Source organism: Haliotis asinina, chromosome 5 (genome assembly GCF_037392515.1).
Source record: "Haliotis asinina isolate JCU_RB_2024 chromosome 5, JCU_Hal_asi_v2, whole genome shotgun sequence".
NCBI classification, from domain to species: domain Eukaryota; kingdom Metazoa; phylum Mollusca; class Gastropoda; order Lepetellida; family Haliotidae; genus Haliotis; species Haliotis asinina.
The window spans coordinates 49460721-49483491 of NC_090284.1; the positions used below are offsets into that span (position 1 = coordinate 49460721).

A 22771-nucleotide genomic window follows, 5' to 3' on the forward strand; every position below is an offset into this window, starting at 1 on the left:
CCTGCGAATGTACCTGTGCTTTCTTCCCCAAATCACTGTGCAAATAAAGTTATGACATTATGACCATTATCATCTCGATATTGGATAGTTCCGAACTATTTTACAGTCATTAGATTAACCCAAGAGGTTTTGATTAATAAAAGAATTTTAGAATTAGACAATAATAACTGTCCGTAGTTCTATTGCTTGATATATGCTTACTGGTGATGTTGAAATTTAAGGTGAGGCAATGTTTGTTGTCTTGAGAATTAAACATTTCAGCAATCAACCATAAACCACTGGAACAGTACACTGGTTGTGCCACTTTCTTCATAAATGTTCGTCGCATGGCTTCGGGGTAATTGAGTGAGTGAGTGAGTATGGTTATGAGTATTACGAATATTCCAGCAATAATCACACATTACGCCCATGTGGAGATCGAACCCGGGTCTTCGACATGACGAGCAGACGCCTTAACTACTAGGCTACCTCATCGTCCTTTCTGTAGTACTTGGGTACTCAAAAGTCACTAATATATAGACTTATAATAATCGCAGGGTATAGTTGGTCTGACGACGACTGGGTATTCCTGGGCTTGAATCATTCGCACGTCACACCAAAGACCCGGGTTCGATTCCCCACAATTTATACAATGTATGAAACACATTTCTAGTGTCAAAGCAGTGATACTGCTGGAATATTGCTAAAAGCGGCAAAACATTAAACTCTCTAACTAAACCTCTCTTCACAATCATAAGACTATCTATTCCTACTCGTACTATACGTGCGTACATGAATCACGTTTGATACCAGTTCCGCCTAGACGTCTGCGTATCCTGCACAACGGTGACACGCGACTCAAACGCACACAAGAGGAAGGCAAATGTCCATAAAAACGGAAACATCTAGTCAAAAGACTATATTGAAACTGACGAAAAGCTATTTTTTGTGTTTTTGCCTGTTTCTTCGCTGGAAATGGATAACGTAAATGCTGACGTAGTGACAATATATACTGAAGGGCAAAAAAACCCCAAAAACCCAAACAAACAAAAACCCAAACCACCCCCCACCTCAAATAAAACCAAACCCCAAACCCAACAAAATACATACAAACAAAACCCGCAAATTTCGAAAAATTGAAATCTGATAAAAGTGAACGTTCATGGTTATGTCTTCTATTTACAAACTTGACAAAAAGCCAGAGTTGCGTTTCTTTTGCGGTTCAGTATATGTGCTAGTTATGAGACAGTCGCTGTACGAACATGTGCTGTGCATGGAACTCGAAGGACCAAAGAGGGTCATGTATCTGATACAAAAGTGGTCACAGAGGTGATACGATGAGGCACACATAATGTGTACTTGATTTATTCACAGATGTGTCGTGCATGTGATGTACGAAGTGTCACGGAGATAGGTTTCGTGAGATATATTTGTGTCACGTAGCTGTCACGTGTACTTGAAATCTATCGCCAAGTCAAACACATGACATCATGAAATATAACATAGCCCATATCAGTAAAAATGTATAAGGTGGTGAAAGATACTTATGAATATTGTTAAATGTCTTGCAAGGGTAACGCGAAAGGTCCCGCTTTGAGTTGATAAATACAATGAACAGCAAAAGAAACGCAGTTTCCGAAAAATTGAAATTTCATAAAAGTAAGCGTCCATGTTTTTGTGTTCTATTTAAACACGCAAACGTTAATTTTATTTTTGCTGTTCAGTATGGATTTGTTTTGCAATTTTCAATTAAAGTAATGTGTTAAGGAAGAACTTCAAATATGCTCCTCGTACTTCCTCCGAATTGCACATTGAATATACGTGCCTGTGAAGTGAATGATTACATAAGTAATGACATAACGTCTCTTTCAGTTAAATATTTGATAGAAGTTAGTCTCTAACAATAGCACAGACCTACACTTTTCACTTTCACGGTAAATACAGATATTCATATGACCATGCATCTTACGTTAAAACAACATCATACTTAATGGTTAAAAACTATCCGTTGCATACAAGAATCCAGTATCCGTGTAATAGATCGTGTAGTATCTCTCTATTCGAGATTTTTGCTTTCCAGCTTACTTTCATATGCTGGGAGTTCGTGTATGCATAACGGTTGTCATGCTTTTGGAGGCAATGAGATTTTTCAGATAAGCCCAATCCCATTCTTTTATATCCATCCACAACACTTGACTCTTTGCAGGTCCAAAGTACTCTTTTAGTGTTTTTGTAGTGGCAGAGGACAAGGAATGTGTTCCAGTATTTTCAGGAACAGGTATTTTTCTAAACATATTCCACCTGAACTGTAACTTGTGGAAGAACATGATGAACTCGACAATTAGACACGATGATGAGCCATTTCTTATGTAACACACGTCTCCAGGTGAACAACACGTCTCCAGGTGAACAACGTGACTCAGGTAAACGACCTACAGAAGTCAACCATTGTGTTCCTTCAGATTCAGTGACAGATAAGTTCCAACAACGATAAAACATTGTTTGGCTCTGATTAGCAATTAGTTACAGACCACCGTGATTAAGTTTAACATTCGTTCACTCGATGTATCAGTACCACAATGAGTTTCCAGACTGATACATTAAATGTAAGAATTTGACGACGAGTTTACCTCACTCTTCATTGTGGACGATGTCACAAGAACATAATGAACAGAGAGATGGCGATGGGGAAGCCTAGTGGTTAAAGTGTTCGCTCGTCACTCCGAAGACTCGGGTTCGATTCCCCAAGTGAAGTCCATTTCTGGTGTCCCCATTGTGATATTACTGGATCTTTGCAAGAAGCGGTGTAAAATTAATTTACTCATTCACTGTTACTAATTTCAGAATTGAAACCAAAACGTTAATCCCAAAATCGCTTCATACAGGAAAAGATAATCAATAATAAATACCCGAAACACTGCTTAAAGTGTATAATCATAAAAGTCGAAAGCGTGTGAATCTGGACTAAAGGTGAAATTTGGCAGGAACAACATGTTGACGTTTATATACTCAACTCTCTAAGAAACGCACAAACAAGTGTGGGCGTCGGCAACGGGGTATGCGTCACTGATAACCGCAGTGGTTGACTGTGATAAGTCAGATCGGATGTTAATCCTGACACCATGTTGATGACCCTTTCTTGGTGATCCTGTACACTCTGCATTTCGAGTAAACGAGTTAATACTTACCGCCACACGGGCAATATATCAACCATATCGTGACGAAAACAATGTATACAATAAAGATAACACCTTTCAAAGAATAAAACCTGTTAACGATTCACAGTAAAAATACTAGAGTATCGCAGATATGAATATAAAACTGAGATGTAAAACTAAAACATTCTAATTTAAGGAGACAATACAGTATAAAACACGGGCTATGATCGCCAACAACTAAAGATAGATCACCATACTATGGGGACTAACAATGTTTTAGCTACCTGCATAGACCCTACATGGATTTACAACATCCCTTTAGCCTGTGGCGATTGTAGGAAAAGTTTAACGGATGTTTACAATGACAAAAATACTACCATAAAAAATCTGGTAAGATTAAATTTGAATGTTTTGAGACTTACGTATCCTCTCAGGAGAATAATAATTTTCGATACTTTAATTTAATCCCTTTGAGGATACAACCACTAACAATCACATTGCTAATTTATACCACCATGTGTAACATACCATTTACCTTTTACAAAACGTATTATTCAAAATGAATTTAATAATTCTATTTCTTTTGAAAATCAGTCATTAAATTAACATTATAACAAATCTTTAATCGTTTTGACATTAAAATAGTTATCCCTTATGACTGAAATGCTTGACTGTTGTGCATTGCGAGCAATATGACAGCAGGTCATCCTTGTGTTGTCCTTTCGTGAGTCCGCATCACGATAAATGTTAGATGAAGATCCTTTATACTGATGTTTATATGAAGCGTTCCTCGTCAATCACAGATTAAACGGACACTATTGTGGGTACCCTCAACATATGTCAGTCCATCCGTCACATCACAAGGACGCGTGCTTTCGTTCGCACATGCTCAGGGAGACAATTTGCTTCTTGTTTGCTCTTGCTCAAAATATATGAACATTCTATTCTGAGTTCAAATCAAATAGCTCTGTATGGAGGGTTGGAGATCCGCTATCACCTTATATTTGACGTTCATTTACAAATAAAAAAAAAAAAAATATATTCCAACTTGCGAGCATACCACTAGCCAGTGCCAATACATACGAGACATATAAACGTACAGATGAATTGTCACATTTCCGCATGATCCCCATCTCCACTTCGTTATTTGCATTTTATCAATCTTGTAATTCAAATAACCCCCCTTTTCAATGGTATTCATATCTTTTAACGAATGTCAGTGAGATCTGAAGGTGCAACCTGATATGAGCAATTCCTTAAAATAATACACAAATGTCGACGATTGCTTAGAATGAAACATGGCTATACAGTATTTAGAATTTGTAATCTGTTGCTTTTAAGGTATTAGAGTGAGATGAATGTTGTTTTAAGCCGCACCCAGCAGTAGTCAACCAGCAAGTCAGAGCACCCAGTGACAGATATCTTCATAAAACAATGTGCGCCATCGGGACTATTTATATCCTGAACCAGGACACTTGACCTCCTGATCAAGGTGACCCCTACGGCCACTATGGCTTGGTAATGTGGAATTCCCACTGGTAACGATATAATCGGTGAATACTTACACCAATATGAACATTTCTGTACTGGTCTTCTGTATCGTAATTTGGTGATATACTTATGGACTGTTTTACACCAAAACAATATTCCAACTATATGTTTGATTGTTGAGCTTTAGCCAGGGATAACAGTAACTCAGGCTCTCAGCGTGTCACCATAACATCCGACCGCTGAGTCCATTATACTGACAGCAAATCCAAGTGTTCATGGAAAGACAAACTTGCACAAGTGTCTAAGGTAATAATTAATAGTTTAAACGTTAATTTCTCAATAACTATACACATTCCTCTAACACACTGACGTCCTTACTGTCCGCTAATCTAGACACCCATCGGCTTAGCATCCAGCATAGGTATGGTGTGAGGCTAATGGAAAAGAAACCGGTAGATCTACAATGACAGCAGCTAGTCTGTGCGGAGTAGCCTCCCTTCGGTCACCCGATTCACCGTGACAATGTTACAGGTGATATAACTGTTTCATATGCGCGGACTTATGCTGGCTCCATAAAGCAACAGAGGATGTCAGGTCCATGGGGTTGGGATTCTTTTCTCTCAGACAAAATGTTTTATTCAACCGTTGCTTAAAAGCATACTCTATCTCGATATCCATCCAGTGTCGGAGCATATGCATGACTCCGTCTTATTTTAAGCATATTGAAACTCTGCAACAGGGCGATGCGTGGACAAATTAGGAATAGTTTTCACTTGACAAAGTAACCAATGCATCCTTAAGTAGAAATAATCAGTAAGCGATTAAAACACAGAGACACACGCACACGCACACCCACACACACACTCACACACGCACACACATACACACACACACGTGGGTTACTTGTATAATACGAGGTGTTATAGACTGTTATTTCAATAATAAATACTAGAACTTCAAAAATAACTTTACTAATATACAGAAAAACTACTTACAAAATAATCCACAGAATATAAAATACTTTTAACAAGTGTCCATACACAGAAAGTCTTCAGATGATAAAACATGAAATAAACCTAACATGATTTAATCACTAACAACTTTGGTAAATATATACATGACAATGCATTAATAATTCAGTAGAATACAGTACACATTAGTAGATGTGCATCAACTCTTGATTGTCTAATACAGAGCACTATTTTTTAAGAAAATAATATGTAATTAATATTAAATATATTTATTTTTACCTTAGATTAAAATGGCAAAAAAGCGATAACTAAATATAACTTCTAATTTACATCGATTCATTTCGACTATATGATAGTCTTGATACTATCGAATGGTAATGACTCCAGGTGCTCGTCAGAAAGCTTATCCTCCATGCATGACGTATGTCACAAACGACAAAATTTTGTGATTCTTCATAGGCATTTAGACGTTTGTGTAGTAATACAGGACGAATTTTATGGATAGCAACTTCTTGAATATATTTATCAAAGTAAAGGTACTAAATGATTAAGTTTGCATAGCCACACCCATTCAGTTCCATTTGTATTATGTTGTCATAGCATTGTGACGTCGTAAGCATTGTGACCCGAAACGTCGTGAGAAATAAGTTCAAGAAAATTCAAGAAGTTATTAAGAGGTGAACTGTATAGCGACAAAATTATTGGAAGGCACACCGTAAATCCCTGCAAAATGATGCATTTGAAATAGTGATACATTTTCATGATAAATACCCAATGTTATATGTAATAGATACTGTCTCTTCATAAATATATGCATCTTTGTTCAGTGGTGACAATAAAAATTGGGATGAAATTAAACATAAACGTACTGTGTCAACATTAAACTGAGACAGAAACATCAAACAATACACAGATGTGAAACATACATGGTAGAATCCGACAGTGTGTATTGAAAATAACGAATATGAAGAGGTATAGTGTTAGTAAAGATATCTGTGATCCAGTACAGGCAACCAGCACAGAAATATGTCAATTGATTGAAAAAAAAATGGGAATCGGCTTGGCAAAGACCCAGATATTGTGGTTTTCAATATACATGAAACTTGGATATGAAACTTTTATAAAATGAAGATAATCCTACAAATGTGTGACAAATTCTTCCGGCAACGAGTTTTTCTCCTCCACTGGATCGAATCCTGGATTGATCGCGCCACCTTTTACGTCACCTACTTCGACGTCACGGGACGACTTCGTTTCAACACCGTTAGCATCTACTGGCTGAATCTTCTCTGGCAATTCGTCAGCCTGTTCATAAGCCTGTTTTCTGTACTTCTGGAAGTTAAACGAAATGGTTAAGTTTGTAAAAGACCACGAATCAGTCATATAGAGAGAGTAACGTCCCTTAGGTTGCCTAGATTCGACCCTTTGGGATGACTCGATATGACGCCTTAACAAAGGATCACAACATTCGAAAAGTTTCTGGTCCAGTGGCTGGAACTCTTAGTTGAGAAAAATATATTATTCAATCACTGCCTCATGTCATACGATTTAATTTATATCCTTGAAGGGACAGTCACACTGTTGGCAAAACACTTTGATGAAAATAATGCATTGTTCTAAAAATAAAAATAAATCAAACAGCTAAACGGTGATGTGCAGTGTACATCGGAGACATATTTAAAGACAATTCAGCTTCCTCGTTATTGTCAGTGGTGCAAAAATGGGATGCTACTAAAGCTTCCAAAGTACAGAAGCTATGCTACGGTCTCTTGAACACACATTTTCAATTTATCTCTGATCACATGCTGAGGTCACACGCTGTTCTATTCAAGCCACACCTGCGACATAGCGCGTGGACGTGTAAGGGAGAGAACCTGTTCTGTTGGGGTTAGTGTGTCATTGTGAACATGACAAATTGGTCCTGAGCTCCTGGTAGGGCCTTATTAAGTTACACGTATGTGTGACCTACCCCATTGTGGTTGACGCCACATCTGAGAGGTCTGAGTATCATCTCCGGCATACAAGGGAACAGGCGGTCAAATAGAGGGCAGATCAGACGAGGGTCAATACTGTCCGGGCGTCGCAAACCTTAAACATGCGGAATAGTGATACACTTTTGATGAATTATGTTAGCTATACGACTACATTCATTGTTAGACAATTAACAAGAAAACGACATTACATAGGGGCGGATATATTATGTATATATTAATTATTCAGGAATATGTGCATTAATGTTTTTCAACACCTGGCTTCTAATTTTCGTTATGACATAGACGTGTTCTCAGTACATTGATCACTGCATATATCATCTTTACAGAAATTATATATTATTTATTAATTATGGTTTCAGTAGCAGACCAGTGATGAGGCTGACGAACATTCCCACGATGACGAGCACTGTCATCGCCGTCGGCGTGTAGAAGAAATAGGATAGCTTGTACATCGGCATAAACGGATCACTGGAAGTGGGAACACATATGCGTGAACGGATTATATAGGAACAAATTAGGAATGCATGTATATCGTCATGACCAGACACATGGAGAGTGGGAATACATGCACAAGGGTGTAAAAAGACACATTCATGTACATGGATATGAACAGATATATAGAGAGTAGGAATACCTGAGCATGGGCATACACGGATAGATGGAGAGCAGGAAAACATGTACATGGGTGGGAACAGACACATGGAGAGCAGGAAAACATGTACATGGGTGGGAACAGACACATGGAGAGCAGGAAAACATGTACATGGGTGGGAACAGACACATGGAGAGCAGGAAAACATGTACATGGGTGGGAACAGACACATGGAGAGCAGGAAAACATGTACATGGGTGGGAACAGACACATGGAGAGCAGGAAAACATGTACATGGGTGGGAACAGACACATGGAGAGCAGGAAAACATGTACATGGGTGGGAACAGACACATGGAGAGCAGGAAAACATGTACATGGGTGGGAACAGACACATGGAGAGCAGGAAAACATGTACATGGGTGGGAACAGACACATGGAGAGCAGGAAAACATGTACATGGGTGGGAACAGACACATGGAGAGCAGGAAAACATGTACATGGGTGGGAACAGACACATGGAGAGCAGGAAAACATGTACATGGGTGGGAACAGACACATGGAGAGCAGGAAAACATGTACATGGGTTTGCACAGACACATGGAGAGTAGGAATACATGTATATGTGTGTGCACAGACAGCAAGATTGTAGGCATACAGACAGACAGACAGACAGACAGACAGACAGACAGATAACTTATGTGAGTCTCACCTCACATATGAAAAATGCAGGACACATATAAGCCATAATGCAGAATAAAAGTGACCCATCCTTTTAGGAATACATGTATATGGGTGTGCAGAGATAGATCGAGGGTAGGAATACATGGGTGTTCAGAGACTCATGGAGAGTAAGAATGCATGTATATGGCTGTGCACAGACAGCAAAATTATAGGAATAAGTGCAATTTTCTCACTTTGCATAGAATCTAGAGAAAATCTGACTTTCGTACAAATGTTGTTTCATTTTGTTTAATGGAAGTGATGTATTGTAAATAATGTATTTGCCTTTGTGTAATCTTTTGTGGAGGAAACAAATACAAAGTTATTTTGCTTCAATCCTTCCTTCATTTCATTCTCTATGATTAAATGAGTTTGATGTTGGCTCATATGAGAACATTTACGAATTACAAACCGATCCTATACTGTGTACCTTGACGCTGCAACCGTTGTCACCTCGGTGGAACCTGTAAATGATGTTGTAGTCCCCAGCGTTGTCGTAACAGTCATTGCTGTCGTTGTGACGGACCAGTTGCAGCCGTGAGTAAAGACAGGGGACAGTTTAGCGGTGGAAACCTTGTTGGCGAATGCACCGAATCCGATCCAGCACATAAAGGCTAAAGAGACCAGAGTACCAAGAAGAGCTCCCTAAAATGTGACAATTGTAAACGTTCATACACATAGTACTTTCCACACTTACTGTGTTTAGATAGTCAACATTTAGTGTTTTTTTCAAAGATATACAAAGAGCATTTGTGAAACAGTGTGCGTTGCATCACTGAAATAAGAAACTTGAAACTTGACACACCTAAAGCAACAGTACACCTAAATCAACAATAGTATAATTCAAATTTATCATTTTATTTCAAACTCGATCGTGACTCGCTTGTTCAAGTCATTCTACATATCAAACATGCATGTTAGATCTGACGAGGTGACCTTTTTGTTGTTATCGACGAGGTTATGTGTGCATTGTGTAAATGCCCTTGCATATGTCTAGGGGTACCAGTATGAAAACTCCACTGACACATTGAATTTGAAAAACCCGGTTTACATATATAACGTTTCAACACAGACCTGTGTACGACAGGTGCTTAGCATGTCATGCATATGGAGTCAGGGTGTTGGAATACTTACCCATGCGTTTGCCCAGGGGAAGAACATGCCCAGAATAAACAACCCAAACAACGGGCCATTGAGGACACTGTACACGCTGTAGGAAGCCTGAGCATAGACAAACGCATATAGGATTTGGATATATGACATATGATTTTACTGTTTCATAATTTTAATAAGAGATAAGTTAAGGAACAAGTGTAAATGTGTAGACGTATGCCAACAACTGTTAATATACTTGTGTGAGTGAGTGAGAGAGTAAAACCTTATGTAACTTTCAGCAATGTTCCAGCAATACCACTGTGGGTGATGCCAGAAATGGCATTCACACATTGCAACTATGTGGGAAATCAAGCTCACGATGAACAAAGGCCACCCTAGCGCCTGTGGCTTTTGAAACGTGGGCTATGTTAGTTCATATGTACCATCCCATCGTGAACTTTCGTTAATATTACGTTTTACGCAACAGTTAGTGATATTCCATCGTCATCGTGACTTAACTCTATTATGATAACCGTGAGAGGTCATAAACGAAGTGGCCGGACAGTGACATACTTTAGAACCATGATTAACAAAGATGTTTCTATCCATGTGTTTCCAGACATTGGTGTGCCTGTTCATATGAAAATAGAAGAGTGATGACGATGGGATTAGGCAACCTTAACATAACTCATATCCTAAATCTGTTAATTTGTCCTGGCTCAGCTGTCGGTATTATTCGGACAGTCGTTACAATCGTCTTAATTTGTGAACGCACCTGCAATACAGACCCAAGTTGAGACACAAGGACAGCGAGGCCGATAGCAACTCCTCCGAAAATGACAACTACAAAAATACGTAAACGAAAGTAGATACCGTAAATTGCTCATGTACAACATGGGGGATTTTGTGCCCTTTCTGATATGAAAGCATAAAACCTCCAGCTTAATTCGAATGGTACTAACCTATTCGAATATGGCTGATACTTCATTGTCAGTGCCTGACTAAGGACAGATACCGATTTTAAAATTATTATTCAGTCATCGAGGAGAAAGAGACAACGGCATCGAATCCCCGTAGAAGGATTAGAACTCGTTCTTCGGCGTGGCGTGCCCACTAATCATAATCTGATGATTATGAGGCATCAGATTGATCATAGGGTTGTTTAAGCTCATCTAAAACGCAGGTGGAAGATGGGTTTTTAATATACCAATCACTATGATCAAGAGAGGGACTTACGAAGTTAAGAACAACAAGGGGAGGCAACTTCGTAGGCGCCTTCCTTAGAGTAATATGTATAGAAAGCGTGAACCGCTGCGCATGAACGTTGATACATTTCTGTGGGTGTTTTTAAACCGGTTTGCGATTCGAAAATTGATCTTTGTATATGGACTCTGTCTATGTTATCAAAAGACTTGGGTGCAGAACACACTGACACTAAACCATGCTAAACGAACACAAGAGAAGAGGCGTTACAATTCATTCATTTTCTCATGTCTGGCAGATAATGTTTTCATGCTTGCTTGGTTGCTTGCAAGTTTCAATTTACCCACAATCGGGTAGCTTTCTACAGAAGTCAGTGCAACCCTCTATAACAGTTTAAGCTTATTGGGTGGAAAGTATGTACGATAAACGCTGCTTTTAGTTTAGTTGAATAAGATGATACTTTATGTGAAATAACGTCACTTCATGTCGGATTCTGAATGACCCTGTTCCCACTTCGGATCTAGTGACATTCACCCTATTTGTGACTTACAAATATTTCACCGCATACAACAGATTTCCTGTATTAATACAATGGTTATACCTGTGCGTTCGTAAACACCATCTACCTCCAGTCTCGTTCTGTACACCCCAACGTATCACGGACAATCTGGTTCAGTCCTCTGGTGACACATTTAAAGCATGACAAACCTGGCTGAGGCAATCGTAAGTTGGGTGGCGTCAACGGAAATGTACGCACGTCGTTGAAGTTGATCTTATTCAAAACCTATTAAAAGCTGTACAGTACTGATGAACAATCCTATACAAATTCTATTGTTTCCCAACCATGTCAAGCCCCTAGTCGTGTATAAGCACTTTATCGCTGTTATCGATGTAGGTGCATCTCAAAGGCATAAGAATGTTCCAGCATATCATGACAACAACATGTATGCGTCAAATAAGAATATACATTTCAGGATTTCTCCACTTACCTATCACCTTCGAAAGAATTGTCATGGACCTGTCAGAAAGGTTCTTGCAGCAGTACGGTTTGATGAGGTCACAAGGAATGATGGCTCCAAGGGCATTCAGGGATGAGGATAAAGTGCTGAGGAAGGGAATATAACTTATGTAGAAACTGTACAAATTATATTGTGTGTCTTGAAGTTTAAAATCATATCTGATTGTTCGTTGTGACAATGGCAGATGCTGGTGTGACACTTATTCTTTGAGATAATGCCATCTACACGATATAATGTGATTGGGCATAGATTGGTTGGGCCATTAACTGGTAAATATTACCATGACCAGTGGCATAGGGTCATGTAAAGGTCAGCTGCATCAGTGGCCATCCGAGGATGGCTTACTGGCCACTGAAGCAAATCAGTGGGGATTTGTTTCTAGGTCAGTGTATTTGGCGTTGGTAGTATGTCTTGCACCTGAGAAGTTGCACCTGAAAGAGGGTTGCCCGTTTATGCATTATTAAAGGGGTTCACATACATCTAAGGATAGTCTGTTGCACATCCAAACACTCTGAAATCACCTGATATAATATCCAGACATCCTGACACGGGATCACACATACTGACACAATATTCACACATTCTGACAGACCATCCACAAATCCTGACAAAACATTCACAGATTTTGACACAGTATTCACACATTGTGACTCAATTTTCAAAGATACTGAAACAACATTCACACATCCTGACACTGCATTCAGAGACATCCTGACACAATCCTCACACATTCTGACACAACATCCATACATTCCGACAGAATATTCATAGATTGTGATAGAACATTCACAGATCCTGACACAGCATGTGTAGATCCTGACATATCATTCACTCATTCTAACACAACATTCCCACATCTTGACTCAACATAGACAAACAATGTCATGCTATCAGCAATGCCACTTCAGTCTTCCCAAGCGAATTCAGCTCGGACGTCGTAGGTTGCTTCCAGTGATTTTCCCACCATCTCATTTTTGTCTTCCGTTGTCTGTATGCATGTCAGGGACTTAGTGATTGACATTTCGGCATCTTACGCGAACACAGTGATTTCCGATTATAAAAGAGAGAATGTTTAATGAACTTGTGAAACACATATTCACATCACACATTCTATACACAGTACAATAAACGTGAATACCACATACCACTTCTCTGTGGTTAGTTTTCTGAAAACGACATTTCGGTTTTGTACTGTATTGCCATCAAAGGGCGTCACCTTGATGTTTGAGGAAAGCCGTATGTGACTTGTATCTGTTTGGTGACAAACTAATCAAACGTTGTGTGAATAAATTACAAAAACAGCCAAGTCGAATCCACTATCCCCGGTTATTGGCACTTCTCACAGACGTAATACTGCAGAGCGAATGGGAGTACATGGTGCAGTGCAGGCTGCAAAGCCCGAAATCAAAATTCAACGAATTACCTCAAACTTCCGCTGAAGATGCACGACACAAACACTCCTGGTATTCCGGGGATATGGCCTAAGATGTCCATCACATATAGGGGCAGGAGCTTAATATGAAAATAAGGAAATGTTAAATCAGAATGTAGCACATTTATTTTAACATCTTGCAGTAATATTTTCCTGTGGCACTGTATATTTCAATAAAATCGGGCCTCAGTGTGTACTGAACATTACACACACCATGGGCTTTCAATTCATAGCGTACCCATGTAATGTGTTCTGTTGTGAGCATACACTCTCATGTAACCTTATAACGATCTGTCTTGGTCAAACTTGACATGTAGCACCGCTTCAAAGCACTAATGTTGGTATGAATGACTCCGTCGACACGATTGTATGACCTGCCAAACTGAATAATATGCTTGGAGTTCACGTTCAGCAGTGTTCAATCATAATCGTGGACAAAGGCTCTTAAGCCAAGCCTCATCGTAAAGGTTCATCGGACCGTGGCGTTTGCAAAACTGTGAGTGGGTTCTGAATATGCTATTACCGGTTTAATCTGCAGAGTACCGTTTGAAAGGGAGTATCGACATGAAATCTGATACACTTTGAAAAACTCTTTCAGATGTTTTCATGAAACTTTCGAAATCTTTTGTCGTTGACTGGGTGTATCCAACGAAGTTGTCCCAGGAACTTCTTTCAGACATTCACACAAACATCGAGTACGTTTGAGTGTTGACGATTTTCTCGGGTATCTTACTGAGTACATGTGCTCTAATTGTTAACATGAGAACAGGGGATCTAAGATTTATCGAGGTCATACAGGCAACCGGATTTCTTTTTGAGTCTGTTTAGGGTGACAAACTGAAGTTTGGAGGTGGAGCACTGACATATTTCTAGTGTTGAGACTACGACTTGAAATTATTGGCCCATGGAGATGCAGGGTTGAAATATTTCAAGTTGATCACGATACGATGGCAACTGGAAAATATGGCAACATGATGATTAATAGGATTAATATATGATCCATGTTTGGGGATGTGACATATTACTAAAATACCTGAACTCAGGTTTTTACCAGTAATGAAGATGAAGAGCTCAGATATATCACCAGCATGCCAAGATGTCAAGTTGCATATTACTAGTAAGCCCAAAAAGACAGCTGAAACGTCACTAGTAAGTCAAGGTGTCAAGCCGACATATTACCAGTAAGCCCCGATAAAAAGCTGCAACATCACTAGTATGTCAAAATGTCAAGTTGACACATTACCAGTAATCCCAAATAAAGAGCTGCAACATCACTAGAAAGTCAATGTGTCAAGCCGACGTATTACAGTAAGCATAAATAAAGAGGTACAACATCACTAGTAAGTCAAATTGTCAAGTTGACATAAGTAAGCCCAAATAAAGAGCTGCAACGTTACTAGTAAGTCAAAATGTCAAGTCGACATATTACCAGTAAGTCCAAATAAAGACCTGCAACATCACTAGTAAGTCAAGGTGTCAAGCCGACGTATTACTAGTCAGCCCAAATAATGAGCTCTAACATCACTTGTAAGTCAAGGTGTCAAGTTGACATATTATCAGGAAGCCCAAATAAAGAGCTGCAACATCACTAGTAAGTCAAGGTGTTAAGTTGACATATTACCAGTAAGCCCAAATAAAGAACTGCAACATCACTTGCATGTCATGGTGTCAAGTCGACATATTTCCAGGAAGGCGACTGTCCAGTGTGTCTGGACAAAAAGCTACCATGATGCAAGTGTGTCGAGGTAAAGAGCTCACATATCACAGTGTGTGGATAAACAAGAGCCTCCATTTCATTCGTGTATGGTGGCAATGAGCCAAGTTCATTTGAACCTTTCTGTTTATTCATTTGTTTGTTAACATCTGACCGTGTGCTACCTGATCTGTTTTGCTGATGAGGTTGTTGAACTTGATTGGGTGACAGTCGGCGTAGAAGGCGTACATGACGATACCAATCATGCAACACAAGCTGACTATGAGGATGAGACCAGGCAGGTTTACAAGGAGTGTCCTTAAAGATCAAATTATAAATATTTACATATTTCATACATACTGATACGAGCAGAGATGGGAAGAGAAGAGAGAGACAGAGAGAGATATAAGGGGGTTATAAAGAAAGAGGGAGGAAAAACAGAGAGAAAAAGAGAGATAGAAAGGGATATAAAGAAAGATAGAGAGAAAGAGAGCGACAGACAGAGAAACACACACAGAGAAGGAAAGACACAAACCCTCCACTCCTCATCCAAATCTACATCTACAAACATACATACAATACACACACACACACACACACACACACACACACACACACACACACACATACTTTCTCAACTACATAAGTTGTTACGGGTACATGGAGACGTTTATAGATAGTCTTGCAGATACTGTCACATGATGCATTTTGTTGAGATACGTGTTTACATGATTCAGTTTAATAACGTGGATGTTACTGGTGCTTGATATTTTGTAAATGAACTAAAGTTATTTTTTCAAAAGACTCGATGAAAAGAATACTCTAGATACTCGAGCAGCATCAGCAGGTTGAGTGAGTGAGTTTAGTTTTACGTCACACTCAGCAATGTTCTATCCACATGGCGGTTTCGGGTTTAGGGTGTTAATTTTAACAGAAATTGCTAACGTTGATGTTATAAAAATTCCATCATTGAAGAACTCTGGAAAGTTATGAAAACGTTTTTTAGGCGTGTTGAAAAGTCCAAGTAGTACTTACCATTTTTTTAGTCTGAAATAAGCATGCCTTTGGGTGTATTTGTAACGAGTGCCACGTACGTGGCAGGGAACGCTCGCCATTTCATGATCATTATCATATAGTCTGACTTTTATTTCGGAGATTTCTGATGTGATGGAACATATTTTGTACATTTTTTGCGATAAAACCTTTGTAAGTATGTGTTTAATCGTCTCCAATGTAGATATGACATATATTGAAGACTCACAGTCTGGCTTTAGATATAGATGGACAAGACATGGTTCTCTGGACCTGAGCCTGGTTAACTCCGTATAGTGACGTCCAGAAAAACCCTCCTCCTACTACGACCGACCAGAAGGAGTGGCGGGTTGTGGGGTCAAAGCTGAAGCTGAAACGAAGACAATGTGGAGGTCATATGGAGCTGCGAGGAAAAAGCGTTTGTGGTCACGGAATAACTGATGCCGTCCAGTCAACCATACATACTCGTGGAAATAAATCCTTGATCTGTTCCCGGCGATGTCCCAGGCATTCTGGAAGCCACCCATGATGATGGAGCCCTGGATGAGAACCGCCAACAGCCCCGCCACAATGACAAAAGCCTGGAAGGTGTCAGTCCACAACACAGCCTTCATTCCTCCCTGGAACAGAGACCGTTGACGGTATAGGCACAGAGCTTAAGCAGGCGGTAAAGGATCTCATCATCATCATCATCATCATCATCATCATCAACAACAAACATGGCTGCTACTGACAATGCTGATGAAGATGATGCAAATATCATCCTTATCGTCCATAATGATGTCACCATTCTTATGTTGTTTCTTTGCTGTTTAACGCGGCATTAAGCTGATTTCACAAACATATGGAGGCGGCCTGGACATGCAGTTATCAACAGCATGAGCATCTATCCACACAACTGCGATGCTGTGACGTTTTCTTCCGCCAAGTCAGCGAGCCTGAACACCTGTTTGTCGCGGGTATGCAGAAAGCGTTCCTTGTCACAGTAGTTCACAAATCAGGGTAAGGAGCTAAAAATGTTAGCCATATTACTGCACCTCATTCTCCTGCCGTGTTCACGGTGTCCATTGAACGAGTGTGTCAATGAGTTTAGTTTTACGCCGCACTCAGCAATATTCCTGCTATGTGGCTACGGTCTGTCAATAATCGAGCCTCGACCAGGCAATCCTGTGATCAACAACATGAGCATCGATCTGCACAATTGTGGACCGATGCCATGTGTAAACCAAGTCAGCGAGCCTGACCACTCGATCCCCTTAGTCGCCTATTACGGCAAGCAGAGTTGCCTTTTATGGCAAGCATGGGTTGCTGAAGGCCTATTCTACCCCGGGACCGTCACGGGTAGCACAACTGGGAACCGATGACACGTGTCAACCAAGTCAGCGAGCCTGAAAACCCGATCCCCTTAGTCGCCTCTTACGACAAGCCCTGTCTTCTCTTATGGCAAGCATGGGTTGATGAAGACCTGTTCTACACTGGCCCTTCACGGGTGACGTTCGTAGGGGTGCGACATTCGCAAGCCTATGAAACATTATAACGTTACGACAGGACGTAACGTTACGACTGCCTTGTGGATCAGGACTCTTTGGCGCTATGAGCAAATACACGGTTTTCAAACCACTCTGTATCTCCGATTAAGTCCTAAGTAACAAATGTATAACAAACTGAAACTTTTGTGATTGTATCATAGATGGACAGGTTGTTTAAGATTTAAGGTGCTAGCAGATTATAGTTTAGATCTTGTATACTATTACACTTCATGTGCCACCATGGTATAGAGTTGTCTGCAGGTTGAAAAACGCAGCCAAAACGTGACTTACCAGAGCTGTGTACAGAGTCACAATGATTCCAACAGCAATGAGAGATCCCCATAAATCAAGTCCGGTAACTTGAAGAAAACAAACACAGAGTCTACATATATTCTCAAACAGGTCAATGAACCGTCAAATTCATCAACAATCAGGAAGAAATAATTCAAGTTTTATTAGCAAATGTTGTTCCGGAGAACTGATTTAAATGTTCATTTTCATTCACTAGTCAACAATACTGTGAAAAATTAACGAATAGAGGACATCTTTTCTCCAAGAAATGATCCTATAAACTTTCTACTTTGTAAGTTTACATTTTACATTTTAATAAAGTCACGAGGCCTTTCTTAAGACATACCCGCATTCAGAGCCAAGGAAGGAGCGTAGAGGACGAACGACATATACGCGCTCTGTAAAAATAACCAGTCAAATGATATTGCAATACTGAATCTGGAAGATGAAAACGAGAATATTCATACGTAGTATACTCTGATTGTACATGTGTATATTCTAAAACATAAATATATAATTACACATTTTTGCAAGTACTATAACCAATCATACATATCATATTAAAATAAAGATATATTTGCAGCATCACATTGTCAATAGTCCAGGATGCAGCTTTTTGAGAACGGTGTGTGTGTGTGTAAGTGTGTGTGTAAGTGTGTGTGTCTGTGTCTGTGTGTGTGTGTGTGTCTGTGTCTGTGTGTTTACTCCCATAATATCCACACAGGATGTTGAGATTATTGAGTGTATTGTTTCTCTGCTGTATACTGTGGGTTCATTCGTCAATTCGAGCTGAGTTCTGGTCGTGCTGACGTCACTTTCGACACAAATGGGATAATAGCTAAGAAATGGCAATTTAGTGTTGGGATTATCAGGGATACTTTCCAGATGATAAGGAAAATGCACAAAATAAACTGTACACCTATAAAATGTGAGGTATAGGGTAATGCCCGCGTAACTCTTCATTCCTTAAAAATAATGGATCCGGGGCATCATTATCATAAATGACGAATGACGTCTCAAATGTAATTTAATACATCTGAGTATTGAGTAGTCACCTAGTGAGAGTTGGAGACACGATGGACTTACAGTTTGCAGAATGTAGATGATGGATGCGAGAACACGGACAGGTTTGCTGAAGCGCAGCTCTAGATACTGAAAATACAGAATGCGTGATAATTCACCAACAGTTGTGGCTAATGCCAGTTGCTCTGTGATATCAAGTCTCATCTACGTATGTCTACGATGTTGTGAAAAGGGACATTTCAACTGTGTTGTGCTTGTGGGTTGAAAATGTCCTGTTTGCTGGTCATAGTTCTGGAAGATAAAGCATCCAAGCCCCCCAAAAGACACATTCATGGTTGAAAATTTTAGATCCAAAAAAACAGTGTTTTTGCAAATTCTCAAAAGATGGTTTCCTCTATCCACATTGTTTGATCCATCGTTAACTGCTGAAATTCGATGCGTGATATATACATATGATGTATGCATACTCGCATATAACGACATGATCGAGACTTGCATTGTATTGAATAGAACAGCAAAAAGAAACAACAAGAAAATAAAGTATCCAGTTATGTACAAAACTACCCTCTCTGAGGTACCTAGTTGTGTCAGTTGATATCCATAACTGTACATGTAATGATCTATGCTTGCACTATGTGTGCATTTATAAAAACACTATGCGTACAAAGTGTATTGAATGTGCCTTGTGTCAGTGAAGGGATATCAACACACCTTAAATGTAAAACACACACATTAAGTTAGTGAGGTGAATGATGCGTTGACTATCTTTAGATATTGTTTTTTTATGACTTGGTTTATACGCCTTAAGAACATATATTACATACTCAGTACGTACGTACACATTCAACAGGAGAGAATAACCCGTCTCGATTTTCTGTGATTTTAAATTCATTTGGTGGGTCAAAGTCAAAGCATTTTTAAAAATGACGTTTGTGTTTAAATACCTTCTACTACTAGAAATGACCAGCTCGTAATTTCCTTGTGACCACTTTTCTGCAACTGTTTTTCGCAATATCAGTAACTGTGTAGTCGTAAACTTTTACTGTTAAATGTTGACGAATATCTGTCTGTACAGGTAGATGCATCTATTCGGTTCCTTTTTATTTGGAAGTAGGGGAGGGTATCTTGTTTAACGTAAAACGCTGGATACGACGGAAATACGTTCAAGGACACACATAAAATGTCACATTACCGAAGTGGATCGCTAACGCATTCTTTCACATCACGTCAAAGCCTACTCACATGAAATGAGATATTTACATTGCCGGCTAGGTATGTTTTCAGTCCTCGGCGGTGAAATGTCATGCCATGTGCGTATCATGTCATGGAATAGAAACCGCTAACAGAATTTGGGTTATTGGCTGTCTTGCTTGGTCATGATAGTTTCAGTCCCTGTATTATTTCATATGTTTTTATAAGATTTTTAAAATGTTCCCGAGCTTATCATAAAATGGCTGTTCTTAATTTACAATTTCCAGTCAGTTATTGTGCCCATTATGTTCTTATTATGATATGAGTGAAGGAAGTGACTATGCAGTTCGGGTTTTCTCTCGTGGCAAACAATTAAACTAAAAATATCCTTGCCATCATCATAATTTACTTCATGCAGACGACTGTACGGGGTTGAAGAAGGGACATTCACTGGTCCCCGTTATGGGGCTGAAAAAAGGACATTAACTGGTTGTCACTACACTGGGTTGAAGAAGGGACATTCACTGGTTGTCACTGAATGGGGCTGAAAAAAGGACATTAACTGGTTGTCACTACACTGGGTTGAAGAAAAGACATTAACTGGTTGTCACTGTACGGGGTTGAAGAAGGGACATTCTCTTGTCACTGTATGGGGTTGGAAAAGGGACATTCACTGGTTGTCACTGAATGGGGTTGAAGAAGGGACATTAACTGGTTGTCGTGTTGCTGCTGTCACAAAAACAATGTTAAAGTTCTCCAAACAACGTGATCATGACATTGCCGCATGGACACAATGCGACAAATAGCTAAAATATCGTTACATCGCATGTTGTAGAATAGAACAGAATCTGTCAAATGCGTAAAAAGCACTGATAATGTGCATGTTAGCGCTTTTTGGAAAAGGCCACGATGTCCTTTCTAGGTCTCCATACGAGTACTCTATTGTGTATTCAGATATGACTCAAGGCACGTTATTATCTCCGTGCTGAGGAGTCTTTACAAATATGCACAGCGGGGACTTGAATATGCACTGGCTTTATGCAATGTGGTGATGTCAGTTGTCCATAAAAAGTTTAGATAAGGTAAATATTTTGCTTCAAGGGCGTCATGCCTTGCTAGTTTGATCCCATCTGGGTGCAAATGAATCTGTGCCTGCAAACGTATTACACAGGAAAACTCAACGAAAAGACTTCGGTTTAATGGAGAAACTGTTGTATAATACAATGAGGGTTATGCAATAAAATTATATATGAGTAGATATATTTCTGTGCTATAGATTTTAACACATTTAATACATCTGTGAAGATTAGGAATATTTCAAACGTCGTACCGTACATTTTGGTATGAGCCATATTGTCATTTGGACATTATGCAGTATAAAATTAGTAATGTTATATTAACACATGAGTTATTGTCAATGAACATTCTTCAGTTCATGACTATACAGGACGCTTTGTTAACGTGAAAACATAGTTATGGTTAGCAATGGTTTTGTAATATTATTGAATATATATTTCGATCCAACTTCAATCCCTTGATAAAGCCATACATTTGTGAAGGCTGGATGTGTTTTGTCTTAGTATTCTGCAAGTCATTTTTATTACTATCCGGTAGGTCAGCCCGGCCCGACTTTGTTTGGTTAGGGTTTAAGGTAGCTCCCTCAGTTGAAGTGTTAACCCTCATGACGTACATTCTTGGACAAATAATAGTTTCATATTAACCTAATATATACAGGATATAGCATATACCTTAGGCTACATCGTATATTTTATGGATTACTGGATAGAAGACTCACCTGAAATATACTTGTCACACTGAGATTATAGAAGAATGGAATGAATATGACCGAGGATATAACCATTGCAAAAACAAATGCAAGGCATAACCACCAGAACATCGTCGTGAAGTTGTACATCTCAGCCGGCGTCCCCAGCAACGTCAATGCAGATAGAAACGTTACCAACAGGGACAACGCCACGGGAAGGATGTTCATATCTTTCCCTCCCAAAAGGTACTCCTTAGAATTAACTTTGTTTCTGTCTTTGAAGGCATAGAAGAGGCCGATCCCGGCAGATATCGCCAAGGTGAGACTAAAAAGAACATAGTCGGGGATAGTGAAGGTCTTCTTCTGTCCAGTGTAGATGCTGTAATCCCCAGACATGATGGATGGTCAGTGTTGTCTACGCTGGTTCTTCATGTGCGACCACACTTCACTAGAACCAGTTTAAGCCTCCCAACTCTCTCTCACCGTCTCCGTTCACTCGCCTTTTGTGAATCTTCCCTGATCACAGCGAGCGTTTGTGTACGAGACATACACTACTATTACAGTGTACATAGTCGAAGGCTGGGGCTCCTC

General features: G+C 39.6%; 1 protein-coding gene across 1 annotated transcript; it reads right to left on the reverse strand.

Moving 5' to 3' along the window:
- Nucleotides 1-5237: 5237 nt before the first annotated feature.
- On the reverse strand, nt 5238-22713 carry LOC137284696 (sodium-coupled monocarboxylate transporter 1-like). Its single transcript, XM_067816608.1, has 15 exons — nt 22211-22713; nt 19288-19353; nt 18548-18599; nt 18202-18269; nt 16847-17001; nt 16611-16751; nt 15535-15667; nt 13648-13736; nt 12195-12310; nt 10778-10845; nt 10042-10128; nt 9338-9552; nt 7961-8061; nt 7569-7687; nt 5238-6931 (listed from the first exon to the last, which is right to left on the reverse strand). Exons 1-15 carry the CDS (start codon nt 22574-22576, stop codon nt 6737-6739), a joined length of 1971 nt encoding a protein of 656 aa, XP_067672709.1. The 5' UTR covers nt 22577-22713; the 3' UTR covers nt 5238-6736.
- Nucleotides 22714-22771: the final 58 nt, after the last annotated feature.